Below are 17,223 nucleotides of genomic sequence, written 5' to 3' on the forward strand. Positions count from 1 at the left end.
GACCCCGACTGGCTGGACAGGGATCTCCGGGGGCTCGTCCGGGAGACGCCTGAGGCCCATCCTCTCCATGCCCACATTCCAGGGCATGGGCCCTGTGGCTGCCAGGTGTTTTCACCTTTTCCTGCCCCAAGTTCTTCCTCAGATGGCAGCCATGGAGGCAGGGGCACCGGGAGGAGCTTCCCCTCCATCAGCCCCCTGTAGCCCAAAGAGGGCCAGCCATACCCGATGGGGGAGGCAGCCTTGGCCCCCGGCCCCGGGGGTGAGACTGTCGCCTCGCTTCAACAGTTTGAGGCCCCTTTTCTGCAAGGCGGCAGCCCCTGCAGGTCCACACCTGGCCCCGGAAGCAGCAGGCCTGGGGTTTTCTGTCGGGCGCCCCGAGACCAAGTTCTGGGAGGAGGCCCTGGGGGGAAGGCTGGACCCCAGATCTGCTCCACAGCTCCGACCTCAGGCACTGCTGAAATAGACTTTTATTGCATTTCTGCCGTTTTACAAAAATATGACAAAATAAATTAAAAACAAATAAATAATCGCCTGTTCCGTGAGTGTGTGGGTTTTCTGTTGGTTTTCTTTTGGGCTTTCTTTTTGACTCCCCCTCCCGGTCGAGAGGAGAACGGCAGATCAGGCGGCCAGCCCTGGGCACAGGCCGTGGGCGCCCCGTAGGTGACACTCGGACACTAGCCGGAAGGCAGGGGGCAGGCAGGACTAGTGCCAGCCGCTGGGCCAGCACACGGCCTGCGGGCTGGGGCTGGGACTGGGCGCGGGGGCCTCGGGAGGCTCGCAGGAGGGCGGTGGCGGGGGTGGAAGGCTGTAGAAGCTGGCGTCCCCAGGAAGGGGCAGGGGGGCGGCCGGGGGCCCGGTGTGGGTGCAGGGTGGGCACTCGGTGGCGGCAGGGGCCTGGCGGGGGCCACCAACCTCGCCCCCACAGCCCCACGGCCCATCCCACTGCCAGCAGCCAGCGGGCGGTGTTGGGGGCGGGGGCCGCGGTGTGGGCGGCGGCGTCGGGGGCGCGGGACTCCGGCTGCGGCGGGTGCGGAGGCTGGGGTTGCCCACGGGGGCCAGCGCTGTCCCTGCGGGGTGAGAGGGGCTGTTCCGGGGGTGGCCGCCACCGCACTGGCCCCGCGCTGCCCACTCTCCCTCCCGAGCCGCCAGGCACAGGGAAGGCCTTATTGCTTCTGATCAGAGGCCGGGGCCGTCTCCCCTGGCTCTCCTAAGAAAGTCCCTCCTGACTTCTAACTTAAGTCCTTGCTGCTACAGCTGCCACCTCATGGCGCAGTGGGGACCTGAGCTGGCCTAGGAGGAGGGGGGAGGCCCCCACCTCCACGCAGCACACGTGTGGGTGCAGCCAAGCCCCACCCTGGCCAGAACCCTGACTGCAGGGCAGGGATTTGCATAGAGGCCTGGGGGGGTCAGCCCCCCCAGAGTGAGTGGGATGTGGGGTCTTGTGGGGACATAAGGTGGGCCAGGCGCTGAGGGGCCTCCCTTGCCCCCCAGGCACCAGAGCATGGTGGGGACTCCTGGGAGGGGCACTAGGTGGGGGGCTTTGGCACCCTTCCCTGTGGGAGAGGAGGGTCAGGCACGCGGCCTCGGGCCCTGCGGGGGCTGAGGAAGCTGAAGAGACCACGACCGTGCCCTGTCCCCCCCCAGCCCAGAGTTAAAGCTTATGACCTGCGCCTTCCCCTTCGGGCCGGGGCGCGTCCGGCTCCTCAGCCGCGGCCTCGTCGGACGGCCCACTCTGCAGGGCCCGGCCACCACCAGCGCCAGGGGGCCCGTCCTGCCGGGCCTGCCCGCCCGCCCCGTTGGCCCCGGCCTCGGCCCGGGCCCCGCCAAAGGGGAAGAGCTTGCCGGCGTGGAAGGCCTTGGGCGGTGAGTGGCTGCGCTCGGGGTCCCTGCGCGTCTCGGGCGACTTGAGGAACTTGAAGCTGAGGAAGGCCGGCAGGCGGGTGTCGCCGCCCGGGGGTGACTGGGCCGGGGGCGGCCGGGCCGCAGGGCCAGCGGCGGCCAGCGAGGACGCAGTGCCCGCGGACAGGAACTTGCTCTGCAGCGGGATGATCTGCTTCAGCTTCAGGACATTGTTGGGTGCCAGCAGCGAGCCCGGCCGCTTGGGCCGCTCTGCGCCAGGGCCGCCCTGCCCGCTGCCCTTGGCCTTGGCCGCGGCCTTCTCAGGGGCCACGGGGTCCAGCCCGGGGCCCTCGGCCCGTGCCTCGTCTCGGCCGCCGGCCTCACGCTCCCGCCGGGCATGGTGGTCGGCGTGGCGCTGCCGCTCCTCCTCCTCCCGCCGCCGTCGCTGCTGCTGCTGGAAGTGGTGCTGCGCCTGGCGCTCGTGCTTCTGCAGGGGAGGAGGGGCCCAGGCACTTATTAGGCACCAACTGGACACCCACGGAGCGCTTTTAGTGAAGGGGGGATGTGGGGAATCTAAGAAGTTACTGAACCCCCAATCCACAGTGGGAACTTTCAGGGAAGTGGGGAGAGAGAGGTTAAGCACTTATTGGACACCATCTGAATTCCTGGACCCATACTGGGGGAGTTTTAAGCACTTAGTGGGCACCAACTGAACCCCTGGACCTGCACCATGTGTTTTCTGCAGAAGTGAGGAAGAGTTTAAAGCATTTTGGGGGCATCATCTGAATCCCTAGAAGCATAGCAGGTGCTTTCTGTGGAAGCGGGGCACTTTAGGCATTTATTGGGCACCTGCTCTCCCTGGCTGCCTTCAGGGGACTGAGAAGTGGACAAGCATTCACTAGCCTCTGCATGTGCCAGGAGAGAGCAGACCCCAGCCCTTGGCTTTCTGGATAATCGGCAATAGACCGAGTTGCTGCCAGCACGGGTCAGTCCATGCCGTCCAGATGGCCGCCAGGGGCCACTTGGGGCTCTGTCCACTTACATTTAAACCCGTTAAGCTAAGATGATAAAAAATGCTGGTTCTCGCTTGCACTAGCCACGTTTCAACGGTCCCTTTGCCACATGTGGCTGGGGGCTGCCGGCAGGACTGTGCAGACACAAATTATGCCCGCAGAGTTCCATGGGAGGGGGCCGGCGATCTCCATAGCCCATGCCGCAGCCTTCTGAGAAACCAGGAAGGGCCAAGTTCCGCCATCAGGGGGACCCATGGATGAGCAGATGCTTTGAATAGCCTGGAATTCTGGAAGGTTCTGGACACGTTGAGGGCAGTCCTGACTACACCGAGCGCTATGCTCTCTGCGTGTCTGCCCGGGAAGGCCTGGCCACCGGGCCCGGGCTCCATCAAAGAGCCCCTGAGCAGATGGGGAAGCTGAGGCCCGCCTCGCCCACCTACCTTGAAGGCCTCCCGGCGCTGGTACTCAAGCTTGGCCATCTCCTCGGCCACCCAGCCCGGGATGTCGGGGATGGCCCCGTGGAGGAGGTACTTGAGCAGCAGGGCGAAGTGCTGGGCGAGAGGCAAGGACACACATTCAGGGGGGCCCTCGCGCTCCCCCCGCCCCCAACTCCCCAGCCGCCAGCCCCACCTCGAGCACCACCACGGACACAATGGCTGCCTCAGGGCCGAGCCAGGGGAAGAGACGCTGCAGCTGCCCGCACTGGCCAATCAGGTAGCAGTTGACCACGATGGCCAGGACGCCCATAACTTCCATCGCCTTCTGTAGGGGCAGCGGGGGTGGAACTCAGGTGGGGTTTGGCTGGCTGGCTGCCCTCGCTGGCCCCCCGCGCCCTGCACCCGGGCCACCCCTCCCCACCTGCCACTGCCCGATGCTCTCCACGCGCTGCCCAAAGGGCCGCTGCAGCCCCGTGCACAGCTTGAAAGCGTCGCTGCGGATCTCTATGAGGTTGTTGACCAGGGCGCAGAGTGCAGCCAGAGGGAAGGCGGACGAGAAGAGCACGACGTAGCCGAACTGCACGAACATCTCCTGGTAGTCCTGGAACGTGTCCTGCGGGCAGGTGGGCACCGTGGCTTCGAGCCACCGTGGGACCCAGATACTGACCCCCTTAGACCCCGAGCATGTGCCTGCCTCCCTCAGATTATTCCAGACTGGTTTGGGCCTCGCCCCAGCCTGTCTCAGCCCCCGCAGGGCAGGGGCTGACTCCATCTGACTCCATCCCCAGTAGTGCCCTGACTGTCCTGCTTCCACCTTTGCCTGCGCCCTCGGGCTGTGCCACCTCCACCCTGCGCCCTCGGGCTGTGCCGCCTCCCCCTCAGACTGCCTAGCACCCTGTCTGGGCCCAGACCCGGCCACTTGCGCACCTCGTACTTCTTCATGCAGCTCTCCAGCTCGGCCTGGGTGAGCTGGGGCGAGTGCTCTTCCTCGGGTGGGTCGATCCAAGACGACCGGTTCTGGTTCTGCCGACGCTGCCTCCGGGTGTCGCCCGGCTCCGAGTCCAGGCCCCCATCGGGCCCCTGGTCACGGCCCTCGCACCCTGCCCGACGCAGCAGGACGGCTGCGGGCTCCCGCTCAGGGCTGCCCGGAGCCCCCTCCACCTCGTCGTCGTCCTCGGCCAGAGTGAACACGCCGGGCTCCAGGCCCTTCTCCACCATCGTGGGGCTCCCCTCCTCCAGGAGGGCCTCTGGGCTCAGGCCGGCCTGTGCCTGCCCGGCGCCCCGCTCAGCGAAGCTGACCTTCTTCAGCCGGAAGCTGCAGTCCAGGAGGCCGCCCTCCTCGTCCTCCTCCTCCTCCTCCTCCTCTTCGTCCTCCTCGTCCTCCTCCTCCTCCTCGGCCCCCTGCAGCCCGTCCCCGGCCTCCCCGCCTTCCCCCGCGGGCCGCCGCTCCATCGGCACCTCCTCCTCCTCCTCGGGCACCCCGCAGCCCCCGCTGAGGCACCTGCGGCCCCCACCGCTGCCGCCGCCCCCCTCGTCAGCCTGGGGCTCAAGGCGGCGGGGGGCGGGGGGCCGCAGGCTCAGCAGGCCGAGCAGGGCATGGGCCAGCTCCCAGACGGTGCCCAGGCCTAGCTCGCCACGGCCCAGCCGCCGGTACAGGTGCGGCTGCAGCGCCTCACGCACGTTCTGGAGGAACTGGCGGGTGATCAGGAGGGTGGCCAGCATCTAGGGGCGAAGGGGGGTGGAGAGAGGCGCGTAGGGCGACTGCCTCCAAGCCCTTGCCACGTGGCCGGCGCCATCTCTGCCTCCTCAGCTGCCACTGGCCACAGCCCGGGGGGGCCTGCGCCCTGGGCCAAGCCCCCAGCCGACCCCAGCCCGGGCCTCCCCGCCTCCAGCACTGTCCCCTCCCCATCCCCCCAAGCTGGGCCGGTGCTGGGGGCCGCGGCGGGGCCCCCGCCAGCCGTCCTCACACCCCAGACTGGCCCCCCGCCCCCCCGCCCGTACTTTGGCCCAGGCCGCGCACAGGAGGCCCCGGAGGGAGAGGAGGAGCAGACGGAACCGCAGGGCAGCGAGCGGGACCAGTGCCGCCCGCAGCTGCCGCTCGAGGCTCTGGGACAGGGACAGGACGAGCAGGAGCTGTGGAGGGACCGATGCACAAGGCAGACGGACAGATGGGGGACGACAGGCAGAGAGAGGACGACGGACAGACGGACAGAGAGGAGAGAAGGATGGAGGAGGGGAGGGAGGGGCTGGCGAGCCCAGGGAGCCCCTGGCCAGGGGTGGGCCGCTGCTGCTGTGGGCCAGGCGGGACCCTCACCTCCTTCAGGCGCTCCATGTCCTTGAGGTAGAAGCCGATGTAGAAGAGGCTCAGGTAGGAGTTGACAAACTGGAACTGCGAGAAGGGACAGTCACTCCAATGGCCCCAACCCAGGGGAGGGGGCCTGCTGCCCCCCACCCCACCCAGCGGCCCCCACTCACCAGCACAACCTTGATGATGAGATGCTTCTCGTAGGCACTCTCCAGTCGGTAATTCTCTAGGGGCCAAGGGGACGGTGAGGGGGAACCCTGGGCGCCCACGAGCCATGGGAACCATCCCTGGGCCCCCTTCCCTGTCCCCCATCCCCCGGGGCGTACCCATGTCGTTCAGCCACACTGCCAGTTTCTTGTAGCCCTCAGCGCTCGCGCTCACCAGCAGGGCCAGCACTACCTTGGGCAGGAAGCGGGCGAGCCGGGGCAGCCCCTTCACGTTCAGCACCAGCTCCTGCGGGGAATGGGGGTTTGGGGTGACCCCAGGGCCAGGGCTCCATGCAGGGCAGAGGGCAGGGCTGGGCGCACCTGTAGCTGGAAGCAGCCAAGCATGAGCAGGAAGACGCAGGCCAGGGAGGCCAGGCACAGGGGCAGGCTCACGAGCAGCTGGAAGAGCAGCCGCTTCCACGGCGGGTAGTAGAACTCCTCGGCCTGCGTCACGGGACTGATGCGCCGCACACCCTGGCGGGGGGTGGGAGCACATCAGGGGCCTGCCCCCTGCCCCCCCAGATGCTCCTTCCTTCGGGCCCTTGAGCTCACAGACCCCCATCCCCCCAGTGCGGCTCTCTCCCCGTCACCGTATTCCCAGCGTCCCTGGCCGCAGACCCCTGACTGACCCTGAACTGGGGCCGCGGCTCTTCCACGGCTTCCCCTGGCGAGTCCAGCGTCCCCCACTTGTAGGCCAGCTCCGCCCCCCTGCGCTTCCACTCCTCCAGGAACAGCGTGGACCAGACCACATTGAAGAGCGCAAACACCACGCAGGACACGTCCCGGCTTGTCTGCACGTGGGGAGGGAGGGCCCAGCTGTGGCCCGGGCAGCCCAGGGAGGAGGGCTGCTGGGCGCGCCCCCAGCCCCCCTCCAGGCCCGGCCCGCACCTGATCGGCCTCTGTGAAGGTGTACAGGACGGAGCCGAACACGGCCGGATACACCATCGCCGAGGTGTAGAAACCCAGCCAGGCGAAGTACATGGCGATTTTCACCCCGAAGTAGTCGCAGATCTCGTCTGCCGCCAGGGAGGGGTTCCCCGTCAGCCCTGGCCGGCCCTGCCCCCGCGCGCGCCCCTCCCCACAGGCCCCCTGCCCAGGCCTGGGCGCACCGAGAGGCTGGTTCTCACACACGGCCTGCACCCACGACTTCATGAGGCGGTTCAGGATGCGCTGCTCGTGCACCGGAAACACCTGCTGGATGATGCCGCGGGCCGCCAGCTCGGGGACTGCGAGGGAGTGGCGCGGCTGAGCCCCGTCCAGGCCAGGCCCGGGCCAGGGGAAGGGGACAGAACCTGGCGGGGTCACGGGCCAAGCAGGGAGCCTTTTCTTTCTTTCAGGTGAAGCCATCTGGCAATTTCCAGGGGCCCCGATTTGTGGTTCTGAGTGGATGAGGAGTGACTGGCGTGGGAAGGTGCGCCGAGGGGGGCTGGTGTTCTGGAGGGGAACCCGGGCACTCCTCCCAACCCACGTGGGCTGCGCAGGGACCCGACTCTGGGGGAGACACACACGCCCCTTGGCAAAGGCCCCGCCCAACTCCTTACTAGCCTCTAAGTGGTTGGCACTAGGCCCCGCCCAACTCCTTGCTTGTCTCTGAGTGGCTGGTACTAGGCCCCGCCCAACTCCCTGCTAGCTTCTGAGTGGTTGGCACTCGGCCCCGCCCCTTGGCCGGGCCACACCCTTCCTACTCATTGACAGACTTGGCTCCTGGACTCCATTGGGGTTGGTGATAGTCCCCGCCCAACTCATTAGCCCTAGCTCCTGACTCTAGGCACCGCCCCCTGGCAGATGCCCCGCCCCCCAGGCTCATTGACTAAATGGCCTCAGGCTCATACCGATAGGCGGCTCCCCAGAGAGATCCGCCCACCCACCCACCCGGGATAGGCGCGCGGCCGCACTGCTCACTGATTGGCTGGTCCTCCAGGAAGCGCACGTTGTGCAGCGCCTCGCCCTGCTTGGCCCGCAGGTTCTGCAGCCAGAACCGGATGATGCTCTGGCGCTCCTGCGGGGGCAGAGGGGTGAGTGGGGCGGGGCCTGGGGGGGGTCTGGGGCGGGGCGGGGCCTGCGGAGCGGCCACCTGCGAGGTGAAGAAGCGCAGCTCGCTCTCCACGTTCTCGTAGATAAAGTCCTCCTCGCACGAGAAGCCGCGCGTGCCTCCGCCGAACTCGGCCTTCACTGCCTTGCGCAGACCCAGCTCGTCGGCCCCTCGGAGCAGGCTGCGGGACGGGAGCGGCGGGGAGGGGTCAGCACCCGGGCGGCTGCCTGGGCCCGGGGCAGGGTGCTGGGCTGCCTGGGAGGCCAGGGAGTCGGGTGGCGGGACCCGCGAGCGGCCAGGGCGCAGGCACTCGCCTCTCATAGGTGGCGGTGACGAAGAAGGCGTAGGCACGCGTGTGGCGGTGGTGGCGGACCTGCACGATGAGCTCGGGGATGCCCACGCGAATGTGGTTCAGCAGCCATAGCAGCGTGTGGTCGTCGGTGGTGTCTGGCAAGGGGCACAGGGACCAGTGGCTCATGCGGCGGGGGATCGAGCTTGTGCCCTCGGGGCCCCGGGTGGCACGGCGGAGGTACCTGGGAAGGTCATCAGCACGTCGCAGTTCTCCGTGGGCACCGTCTTCATCCACGCCTTGTGAGACACCAGGTAGCGACCCGCCTGCAGGAGCCGCTTCCCGAACAGCTTATCTGGGAGGGCAGGCGGGCCGGGTCAGACCACTCCGGGACCCGAGACTCCTGCCAGCAGCCCGGGTCCTTTCGATTCCCTCTCCCCCACCCCACCCCGCGCCTCCCACCGCGCACACCAGCCAGGGGTCCCCAGACCTCTTGGCCTGGCGTTCAAAGGCCCCGCCAGCCTTGGCCCTGGCTCGTTGGCCTCCGGGCCTTTGCACCAGCCAGGCCGGCCTCCCGGAAGGCTCTTCCCTGAGGCCTTTCCTTGCAAACTCTGCTCGTACTTGAGGCCCAGCGCCGCCTCTAAAGCCACATGACGGGGCGCTCGCTGGCAGCCCCGCGCCTGACTCCCCACCTTATGTCAGTGCAGCCAGGTGAGCTGGGCGCAGCCCTTACCCCCAATGCACAGGTGAGGAAATCGAGGCCCAGAGCTGTTGTCACTTGCCCAAGGTCACACAGCCGGGCTGGGATTCGAACCCCGGACCGCATGACCCAGTATCCTCTGCGGAGAGGACCTATCCAACGCATCCCTACCCCGCTCCAGCGGGGACAGCGGGGCTCGGCCCCCCAGCTCCCGCCCCTGGGCGGAGGGGCGTGTCCGCATCTCGGGGCCAGGACCCCCGCCCGCCGCAGGGTCCCTCCCCGCCCGCCGCAGGGTCCCTTCCCGCCCGCCGGGCCCGGCAGCAGATGCGCCAGGAGGGGCGGCCCCGCGGCGGACTCCAGCTCCGGGACTGCCTACCCCGGCCCCCCGCCCGGGCCCGGCCGCCACGCACGGCCCGCGCACCTGCCACCGCGCCCGGGTCCGGCCCCGCACACATACCCAGAACTCCGGCCGCCGGGGTTGCGGGCTCGCCCTCCGGCGGGGGCCTCTTGCCGCGCTCGCCCTCCGGGGACGTGCCCCCGGCGCCGGGGGTGGCCTCGGCCATGGCGAGGACCCGAGGCCGGGCAGGGGCCGCGGGCGCCAAGCGCGCCGGAGGAGGAGACAAAGGCCGCGCCCGCCCGCGCCGGCCGCCGGCCGCCGTCCCCGCGCGCCCGGCCGCTGCTTCTCGTGCCCGCCCGCGCCGATCCTCTTGTCTCCGGCTCGGGCCCGCGCGCGCCGCTCTCTGGTTCTCGTCCCCGCCCGTGCTGCTTTCCGGTTTCCCTTATCGCCCGCCCACCTGGATTTCTGGTTCTGGGCTCCGCCCGCCCCGGACCGGATCCTCCCCCTCAGAACCTCAGTTTCCCCCTCTACAAACCCTAGAGCCCAGAGGCGCGGTTTGGAATCTGGTATGGGCGGAGGTTTGGCTGCTGGTGGGCATGAGAAGGGGAGATTCCAGGTGGGAACGATACTGAGAACCAGCGGAGAGGGAACAAATAGCTATGGGAGGCCCGGCCTCAGAGCCTTTGCACAGCCCGTTCCCGCTGCCTGGGACCCCCTTAACTCGCCTAGCCTCGCCCAGCTGACCCCCACTCTCTTAGGATGAAACCTGCTCAGAGAGAACCCCCCAATAGAATTGCCAGATTTAGCAAATAAAAATACAGGCCTCCCAAGTAAATTTTAATTTTTTTTTCCATGCCCAAAATATTGCAGGGGACCCAGTTACACTTTTTAAAAAGTTATTCGTTGTCTATCCGCCGTTGGACTGGAAACCAAGTGAGAGCAGCGACCTGGTCAGGTTCTCAGTATCCAGCACAGAGTAGGCGCTTAATGTGTACCTGCGACAGACAGAACAGGAGACCGCGAATATCATGGCTTGTCCCTATTTTACAACTGGAAAAACTGAAGCTGGGAACGGGCGGGATTCGGACCCCAGCCGGGCTGAGCGGACCCCTCGCAGGGCACCGTTCCGCTGCCCGCCCGCCCGCCCCGCTCAAGAACCAGAGAACCGACCGTGCTCGGAGCCGGAGACCCCACCCCGGGCCCGGGATCCTCCTCGGCGCTGTACTCCGCGGTCGCGGCGCTGTCCCTGGTTAACCCGAGTGCCGTCTCCAGGCTCCCCTTTCAGGCTTCGGAGAGCCAGCGACAGACGGGACACGCACAGCTTGGCAAAGCTCGGGACCGGGCCAGCGAGAGGGCCAGGGAAGCCCAGAGGGGCAAGAGGACTCGGCTGGGGAAGCCAGGAAGGCTTCATGGAGGAGGCGGCATTGGCCTCAGGCCTTGAGAATTAGTTTGTCAAATGAGCAAGGGCATCCGAGGCCGAGGGAACGGCGAGAGGAAAAGCTGGGATGGGGCGAGGAAGCTGGAGAGCCAGGGAAAAAGCAAGGGGGTTTCAGAAAACAGCCAGGCCGACGGACTGACCGATGGACAGACGGGTAGAGGCTAAATTGGTCGATCTGGGTGGGGATAGGCTGGAGTTCTCCTAATGGGTTTTGTATTATCTTTGCAACTGTCCCGTAGGATTGAAATTATTTCAAAATAAAAAGTTAAAAAGGAAACAAAACAGAAAAAACAGCCAGTAGGTATCTCCCTAGGCATTTGAGCAGGGTGTCCCCCCGCCCGGGCCGTGGGAATTGCCACGTCCTTGGCTTACCTCCCGGCCCTCATTTCTGGGGTCTCTGATTCCGGCGGCTCCAGGACCCTAAAAATCTGGTCTCCGGGTGCCGGGGGGGTCGCCATTTCACTACACGCCCCTGGGGCAGTCCCCTTCCTCTTTGCTTGACACTAGCTAATAGAAACGAAGATCTGCAGTCGGTGGGCGGGAGAATTCCAGAGGTGCCCAATGGGAGTCGAGAATGACTGAGCATTTTGCCAGTCACGTCGCGGAGGGGGCGGGACCTCCTGCCCGGACTTGAAGTCGCCGGCGCGCGCGGGCAGGTTGCTGGCTGAGCCCATGTGGCGGGGTCTGCGGAACCTGCCCGCTCGGGCGGCACGTGGGCCACGCAGGTGGGACGGGTCGGGGGTCTGGGCGAGTGGCACTGGGAGACAGGAATGCTGTGTGGGCCCCAAACCCGCTCTCAGGGCCTGGGGAGCCAGTTTCTGCAGATCCCCAGTGGGCCCGCTTTCCCAGCCTCCAAGCCTGAATCTGCCCATCCCCCTGCCGCAGAGCCCCCGACAAGGGTTACCTTAAGATCTCAGAGTCTCCAGTCTATCCACTCCCCTGCTGCAGAGCCCCCATCAGGGTCACACTCTGGTCTCAGGGTCCCCAATCTACCCATCCCACAACGTCAGAGTCCCCGCTGGGGCTGCCCCTCCAATGTGTCCATTCCCTTGCCGCAGAGCCCGCAACCCGGCTACCTCCCGGCAGCCGAGCTCTCGATCTGGCTGCCCCCCTGGTGGCAGAGCATCCCCGACGCGCTGACCCGGCCCCTCTCCCACCCCAGACCGTCCATGCGCCCTAGCAGCGGCACCCCGACGCCCGCTTCCGGGGCCACCATCTTCGCGCTGAGCTCGGGCCAAGGCCGCTGCGGCGTCGCCGTGATCCGGACCAGCGGTCCCGCCAGCGGAGCCGCCCTCCGGGGCCTCACGGCGTCCGGGGATCTGCCCCCGGCCCGCAGTGCCCGCTTGCGCCTGCTCAGCGATCCCCGATCCGGGGAGCCACTGGACCGCGCTCTGGTGCTCTGGTTCCCAGGTAAGGGGCCCCTACTCCTGAGCCCCCATCACCCGTTTGCACCCCCTCTGGGCCCTGGGTCCCCTGACTCCCGTCTCCCCACCTAGGACCTCGGAGCTTCACCGGTGAGGATTGTGCAGAGTTCCACGTGCACGGAGGCCCAGCCGTCGTGAGCGGCGTCCTGCAGGCCCTGGGTGAGTCAGAGGCCCTGGGTGAGTAGGCGCCCTGGGTTCCAGGTCTGGCTCCCGCTGGGGTGGGTCTGGAAGGGGGGTGCATCTGCTCCCCACACTGTCCCCCCTCCCCCACCCCAGCCCAGGAATCACAGGACCCCCGGCCCTTTCCGCAGGCGGGGTGCCAGGGCTGCGGCCCGCAGAGGCGGGCGAGTTTACGCGGCGCGCGTTTGCCCACGGGAAGCTGAGCCTGCCAGAGGTGGAGGGGCTGGCCGACCTGATCCATGCCGAGACCGAGGCTCAGCGGCGCCAGGCGCTCAGGCAGTTGGACGGGGAGCTGGACCAGCTCTGCCAGGGCTGGGCGGAGGCCCTCACCACGGTGAGCTGGCAGGGGTGGGGGGGGACCCTCCTGCCTGAGGCTGGACCTGCCGGGAGAGGTAGCCCTGGGGGCTCACACCACCTCCCGGCCCGGCCAACCTCAGGCTCTGGCGCACGTGGAGGCCTACATCGATTTTGGAGAAGAAGACAACCTGGAGGAGGGCGTCCTGGAGCAAGGTGGGGCTCGCCCAGGTAGGGGAATGCCCCCCCCCCCCGGAGCATCGCAACCCCCTAAGTCCCGTCCCTCTCTCCCTCTCCTTCTGCTCCCCTCCTCCAGTGGACAGCACAGTGCAGGCGCTGCAGGTGGCACTGGGGACACATCTGCGAGATGCAAGACGTGGGCAGCGGCTGCGCTCAGGGGCGCACGTGGTGGTTGCGGGGCCCCCCAACGCGGGCAAGAGCAGCTTGGTGAACCTGCTAAGTGTGTGGGGATGGGGGGGGGGAGGGGCCTCTGGGTGGGAGGAAGCTGTACCCAGCAAGGGCGGATGCTTGGGGAGAGGCTCGCTCACCTTCCCCTGCCCTGTTTCTCTGACCTCCCCCCCAACACACAGGCCGGAAGCCTGTATCCATTGTGTCTCCAGAGCCCGGGACTACCCGTGATGTGCTGGAGACCCCCATAGACCTGGCTGGGTTTCCTGCACTGCTGAGTGACACGGCCGGGCTGCGGGAAGGCGTGGGGCCGGTGGAGCAAGAGGGCGTGCGGCGCGCCCGTGAGAGGTGGCAGCTCAGTGCCAGTGGGGCATCTTCCTCTGCCTTTTCTCCCTGCTACCTTTATTTTCCCTTTTTCCTGAATCAGAAAAGCTGCTAATTAACCTCAAGTGCGGCCCTCCGGATCGAAGGCAGCCCCTTAAATCCCAGCCCCTCATGCTCCCCCCCCACCCCTCGTGCTCCCCCCCACCCCTCATGCTCTCCCCCACCCCTCGTGCTCTCCCCTGTCGCGCCCTGCCTCACCCTCGCACACTACCCGTCCAGGGCCCTTAAATGCTCAGCTCATCTATGGGCTCCCTGCTGAGGTCTCCCTTCTCCCCGAGGCTGGCACAGGCTGACCTGATCCTGGCCATTTTGGATGCTTCTGACCTGGCCTCCGTCACCAGCCGCCACTTCCTGGACACCGTTGTGACCCCCACAGGCCCCCAGAACGCTTGCGGGAGCAGCCAGCGCTTCCTGCTCGTGCTGAACAAGTCAGACCTGCTGCCCCCGGAGGGTCCAGACCCCGACCCTGACCTGCCCCCCCATCTCCTCCTGTCCTGCCTGACTGGGGAGGGGCTGGACGGCCTGCTGGGGGCACTGAGGAAGGAGCTGGCTGCCGTGTGAGTCCTCTTTGCCCACCAGTCTTGAGCGTGGGTAGGGGCTGAGCCACTGGCTTTGGGCATGTATCTGCCCCTTAGGCTCAGTTTCTGTATCTGTGAAATAGGTACAGTCATCCCCGTCTTGAAGGATAGGTAGAGAGACCATCTTCTGTCTCCTCCAGGTGTGGGGATCCGTCCACAGGCCCGCCGCTCCTGACGCGTGCCAGGCACCAGCACCACCTCCAGGCCTGCCTGGACGCCCTGGGCTGCTACAAGAGGGCGAAGGACCTGGCCCTGGCGGCCGAAGCTCTGCGGGTTGCCCGGGGGCACCTGGCGCGCCTCACGGGGCGAGGGGGCACTGAGGAGCTCTTGGACGTCATTTTCCGGGACTTTTGTGTGGGCAAGTGAAGGGTGGTGAACTCTGGGGACACCATCTAGGAATGCCCAAAGCTCAGGCCCAAGCCGGGTGGATGTCCAGAAGCCTGGAGGGGTCCAGACATAGCTTAAGCCAAGCAGAAAACTCACCCACCCAAGGAAGACATGGATCCCAAAGTGGCGAAGAGTGCTTTCAGGAGTAGTGAGCTCCCTGTTAATGGTGGCAACCAAGCTGCAGCTTTCCAGAATTCCTCACCGGACTTGCTGGGGGTTCAGGCCCTGGAGCCACTGGTTGGAGGCTTTGGCCAGGGATAGGGAGAGCTCAGTGTTGGTTTGTTTCATAGTTTCTAATTTGTTTTACAAATACCAAAGGAATGTTAATAGCTCTAGTGATTCAGAAAGGTTTAAATGTGGAACTCTCCCTCATCCCCTCTCTAGAGGTCATGGCTTAACATTTGCCTCTCCAGAACTTTCTTTGCAGGTTTGCAGACTTCTGGATGTATCTATAAAATGCTACTTTTGTCTTCTGTTTTGCATATAAATTATGTTTATTGCTTTGCAAGTTATTATTCGTGTTTTGGGTGTGTGCTATTTTTGAAACTTCTTTTAGCATCTTCAGAGCTACCTGCAAAATCTAGGGGCCTTAAGTTTACTCTTCATTCATTCACTCACTCAGCAAACATTTATCAAACACCTACCATGTGCCAGAGGGTGCTTGTTATTTTGTGGCATCTTCGTAGCAGCACAGTGAGGTAGGCATTTTGTTCTAACTTTAGGGATAAGGAAAGAGGTTCAGAGCCTCATTAATCATGGATTCCACATATGCCTGTTTATACCCGAGCAAAGCCATGTCCTTTAGTCCTCATTCAACATTGTTGGATGGGATCCCTTCTATTGTTTCCATGGAGATATGACCCACCCAATTGTGGGTGGTTTCCATGGAAATGTGTCTCCACCATTCAAGCTGGGGTTGTGCACTGGAGCCCTTTAAGTGGGAACCATTATGGAAAACGCTTTAGAGCCACCAGAACCCCCAGATTCCTGGGGAAGCTGTTGAAGAAGCCTGGAGAGGAAGCTAGCAGATGTCGCCATGTGCCCTCCCAGCTTAGAGAGAAACCCTGGACTTCATCAGCCTTTCTTGAGTGAAGGTAACCTCTTGTTGGTGCCTTACTTGGGCGTTTTCACAGCCTTAGAACTGTGAACTTGCATCTTAATAAATTCTCCCTTTTAAAAGCCATTCCATTTCTGGTATGTTGCATTTCAGCAGCTTGCAAACTAAAACACCGTATTAGCGAATTCACTGCTCCACTAAAGCGTATTTGTCACCCCAAAATCCACCCTCATGGTGCTTCCACACTCATTTGCGGGTATGAGCACAGCAGGGAGAACCCCGGATCACGCGCTGTGCGTGTCCCGAGCTGGGAGAGGCAACAACACAACACTTGCCTTCCAGTCCACTCTGGAAACAAGAGGCCTTTTCAACGTCCTATTTAATGTCGCGTTTTTCACATTGTTTCTGCCTTTTAAAACGGGCCCTGATCAAGGGATTGAGAAAAATTTCTCGACCAAAAAGGGGAAGAGAGAAATGAGACAAAATAAAGTGTCAATGGCTGAGAGATTCCAAACAGAGTTGAGAGGTTATCCTGGAGGCTATTCTTATGCATTAAGTAGATATCACCTTGTTATTTAAGATGTAGTGGAGAGGCTGGAGGGAACTGCCTGAAAATGTAGAGCTGTGTTCCAGTAGCCAAGTTTCTTCAAGATGATTGTATAATGACAAAGCTTTCACAGTGTGACTGTGTGATTGTGAAAACCTTGTGTCTGATGCTCCTTATCAACAGACGAGTAAAACATATGGAATAAAAATAAATAATAGGGGGAACACATGTTAAAATAAATTCAGTAGATTGAAATGCTAGTGACCAATGAAAGGGAGGGGTAAGGAGTATGGTATGGATGATTTTTTTTTCTGTTTTCTTTTTATTTCTTTTTCTGAATTGATGCAAATGTTCTAAGAAATGATCGTGATGATGAATGCACAACTATGTAATGATATTGTGGGTTATTGATTATATATCAAGAATGGGAATGGAATGATCATATGGTAAGAGTGTTGGTGTTTGTATGTGGTTGTGTTTCATAAATTAAAAAAAACAAAACCGCCGTCTCTGAGCGCCCTGCTGACCCCCGCGCAAACCGCCTGGTGCTAGACAGTGAAAATCCAGCGGCGATCATGGCACGCGCTCACAAGTCCGGGGTGCGCATGAAGCACACCCCAACCCAGCCACGCGAAGCACAAGGGGTTGGATGGGCCCGTGGGTAAAAACGAGGGGACCAGATGCCCTCAGGAGCCCCGCCCTGTCGTCCCCTGGGAGCAGCTGCGATTCACCAGTTCTGGTGGTGCCAGGTGCACCAAGCGCCCTTCCAGCTCCCAGGCGGCTGCAAGGGAAAAGGATTGAAACAGAAAATTCCTGTTCCTGGGGTGCTGAGTCGAGCCGTTGGCCTCATGCAACATAGCCCAACGTGAGCGGCTGTGGCCGGGCCTGGTGTCGGGGTGTCTCCAGCTTCCACTCTGTCTGCTCTAGATTAGACCGTCCCCACACTGAATTTCAGGGGGTCTTGGTCAGCTTGCAGTGGGGCTTGCTGACCTTTTGAGGAAAAGATTTGGAAAGTACGGCGTGACGTTATCTGATATAAGAAGCCCCCACCCCCACCCCGACCCCGTATTCCTGGCGGCCCATTTGTTCAGTCTGATATTTTGGATTGCACAAATCTTCGCGAGGTGGTGGTAAACAGTCGCGTCGTGTGGCCAGTCTGTGATGGCGCTTCGCTCGGCAGGTGTCCCAGGGCTGCTGCGCAAAGCAGCTGGCGACTGTTTGTGCCAGCACCATTGCAACCTCTGGGCCGACGTCTCCCCGGAATCCAGAGCCCGGTCTCCGAGACCCGGGACCACTTATGGGGTGCCGAGGTCCACGCCAAGCTCGTGGGCTGCATTTCCCAGGACCCCAAAATCCTGGAATCATCTC

At 63.8% G+C, this 17,223-nt stretch overlaps 2 protein-coding genes and 1 long non-coding RNA gene across 3 annotated transcripts; 1 reads left to right on the forward strand and 2 right to left on the reverse strand.

Annotated features, from left to right (window-relative positions):
* Window positions 1-449: 449 nt before the first annotated feature.
* ANO8 (anoctamin 8) lies at window positions 450-9,418 on the reverse strand. Its single transcript, XM_077122038.1, has 18 exons — window positions 9,279-9,418; window positions 8,366-8,476; window positions 8,147-8,279; window positions 7,875-8,013; window positions 7,703-7,799; window positions 6,910-7,026; window positions 6,689-6,816; window positions 6,430-6,591; window positions 6,122-6,274; window positions 5,921-6,047; window positions 5,765-5,820; window positions 5,604-5,678; window positions 4,217-5,011; window positions 3,711-3,902; window positions 3,483-3,614; window positions 3,293-3,403; window positions 1,666-2,326; window positions 450-1,067 (listed from the first exon to the last, which is right to left on the reverse strand). The coding sequence occupies exons 1-18, from the start codon at window positions 9,382-9,384 to the stop codon at window positions 703-705; spliced, it is 3,660 nt and encodes a 1,219-aa protein (XP_076978153.1). The 5' UTR covers window positions 9,385-9,418; the 3' UTR covers window positions 450-702.
* A 556-nt stretch (window positions 9,419-9,974) lies between these two features.
* On the reverse strand, window positions 9,975-11,161 carry LOC143650796 (uncharacterized). The gene is made up of 2 exons (XR_013159674.1): window positions 10,969-11,161; window positions 9,975-10,153 (listed from the first exon to the last, which is right to left on the reverse strand). It is a non-coding gene; the product is annotated as an uncharacterized LOC143650796 (long non-coding RNA).
* Window positions 11,162-11,205: 44 nt separating this feature from the next.
* On the forward strand, window positions 11,206-15,427 carry GTPBP3 (GTP binding protein 3, mitochondrial). The gene is made up of 9 exons (XM_077122039.1): window positions 11,206-11,321; window positions 11,759-12,006; window positions 12,093-12,179; window positions 12,332-12,534; window positions 12,638-12,710; window positions 12,811-12,954; window positions 13,085-13,250; window positions 13,565-13,843; window positions 14,005-15,427. The coding sequence occupies exons 1-9, from the start codon at window positions 11,269-11,271 to the stop codon at window positions 14,228-14,230; spliced, it is 1,479 nt and encodes a 492-aa protein (XP_076978154.1). The 5' UTR covers window positions 11,206-11,268; the 3' UTR covers window positions 14,231-15,427.
* The last annotated feature ends 1,796 nt before the right edge of the window (window positions 15,428-17,223 follow it).

The sequence above is a fragment of the Tamandua tetradactyla genome, chromosome 11 (assembly GCF_023851605.1).
Source record: "Tamandua tetradactyla isolate mTamTet1 chromosome 11, mTamTet1.pri, whole genome shotgun sequence".
NCBI lineage: Eukaryota > Metazoa > Chordata > Mammalia > Pilosa > Myrmecophagidae > Tamandua > Tamandua tetradactyla.

Bases quoted from the DNA above. Each gene is read 5' to 3' on its own strand.
- ANO8 (XM_077122038.1), bottom strand. From the start codon at position 9,384: ATGGCCGAGGCCACCCCCGGCGCCGGGGGCACGTCCCCGGAGGGCGAG. The intron at 7,800-7,874 runs GTGGCCGCTCCG...CTGCCCCCGCAG, and splicing joins TGCGCTTCTTCACCTCGCAG to GAGCGCCAGAGCATCATCCG. The intron at 5,821-5,920 runs GTACGCCCCGGG...CTTGGCCCCTAG, and splicing joins AGTGTGGCTGAACGACATGG to AGAATTACCGACTGGAGAGT.
- GTPBP3 (XM_077122039.1), top strand. From the start codon at position 11,269: ATGTGGCGGGGTCTGCGGAACCTGCCCGCTCGGGCGGCACGTGGGCCA. The intron at 11,322-11,758 runs GTGGGACGGGTC...CTCCCACCCCAG, and splicing joins GCGGCACGTGGGCCACGCAG to ACCGTCCATGCGCCCTAGCA. The intron at 13,844-14,004 runs GTGAGTCCTCTT...TGTCTCCTCCAG, and splicing joins AGGAAGGAGCTGGCTGCCGT to GTGTGGGGATCCGTCCACAG.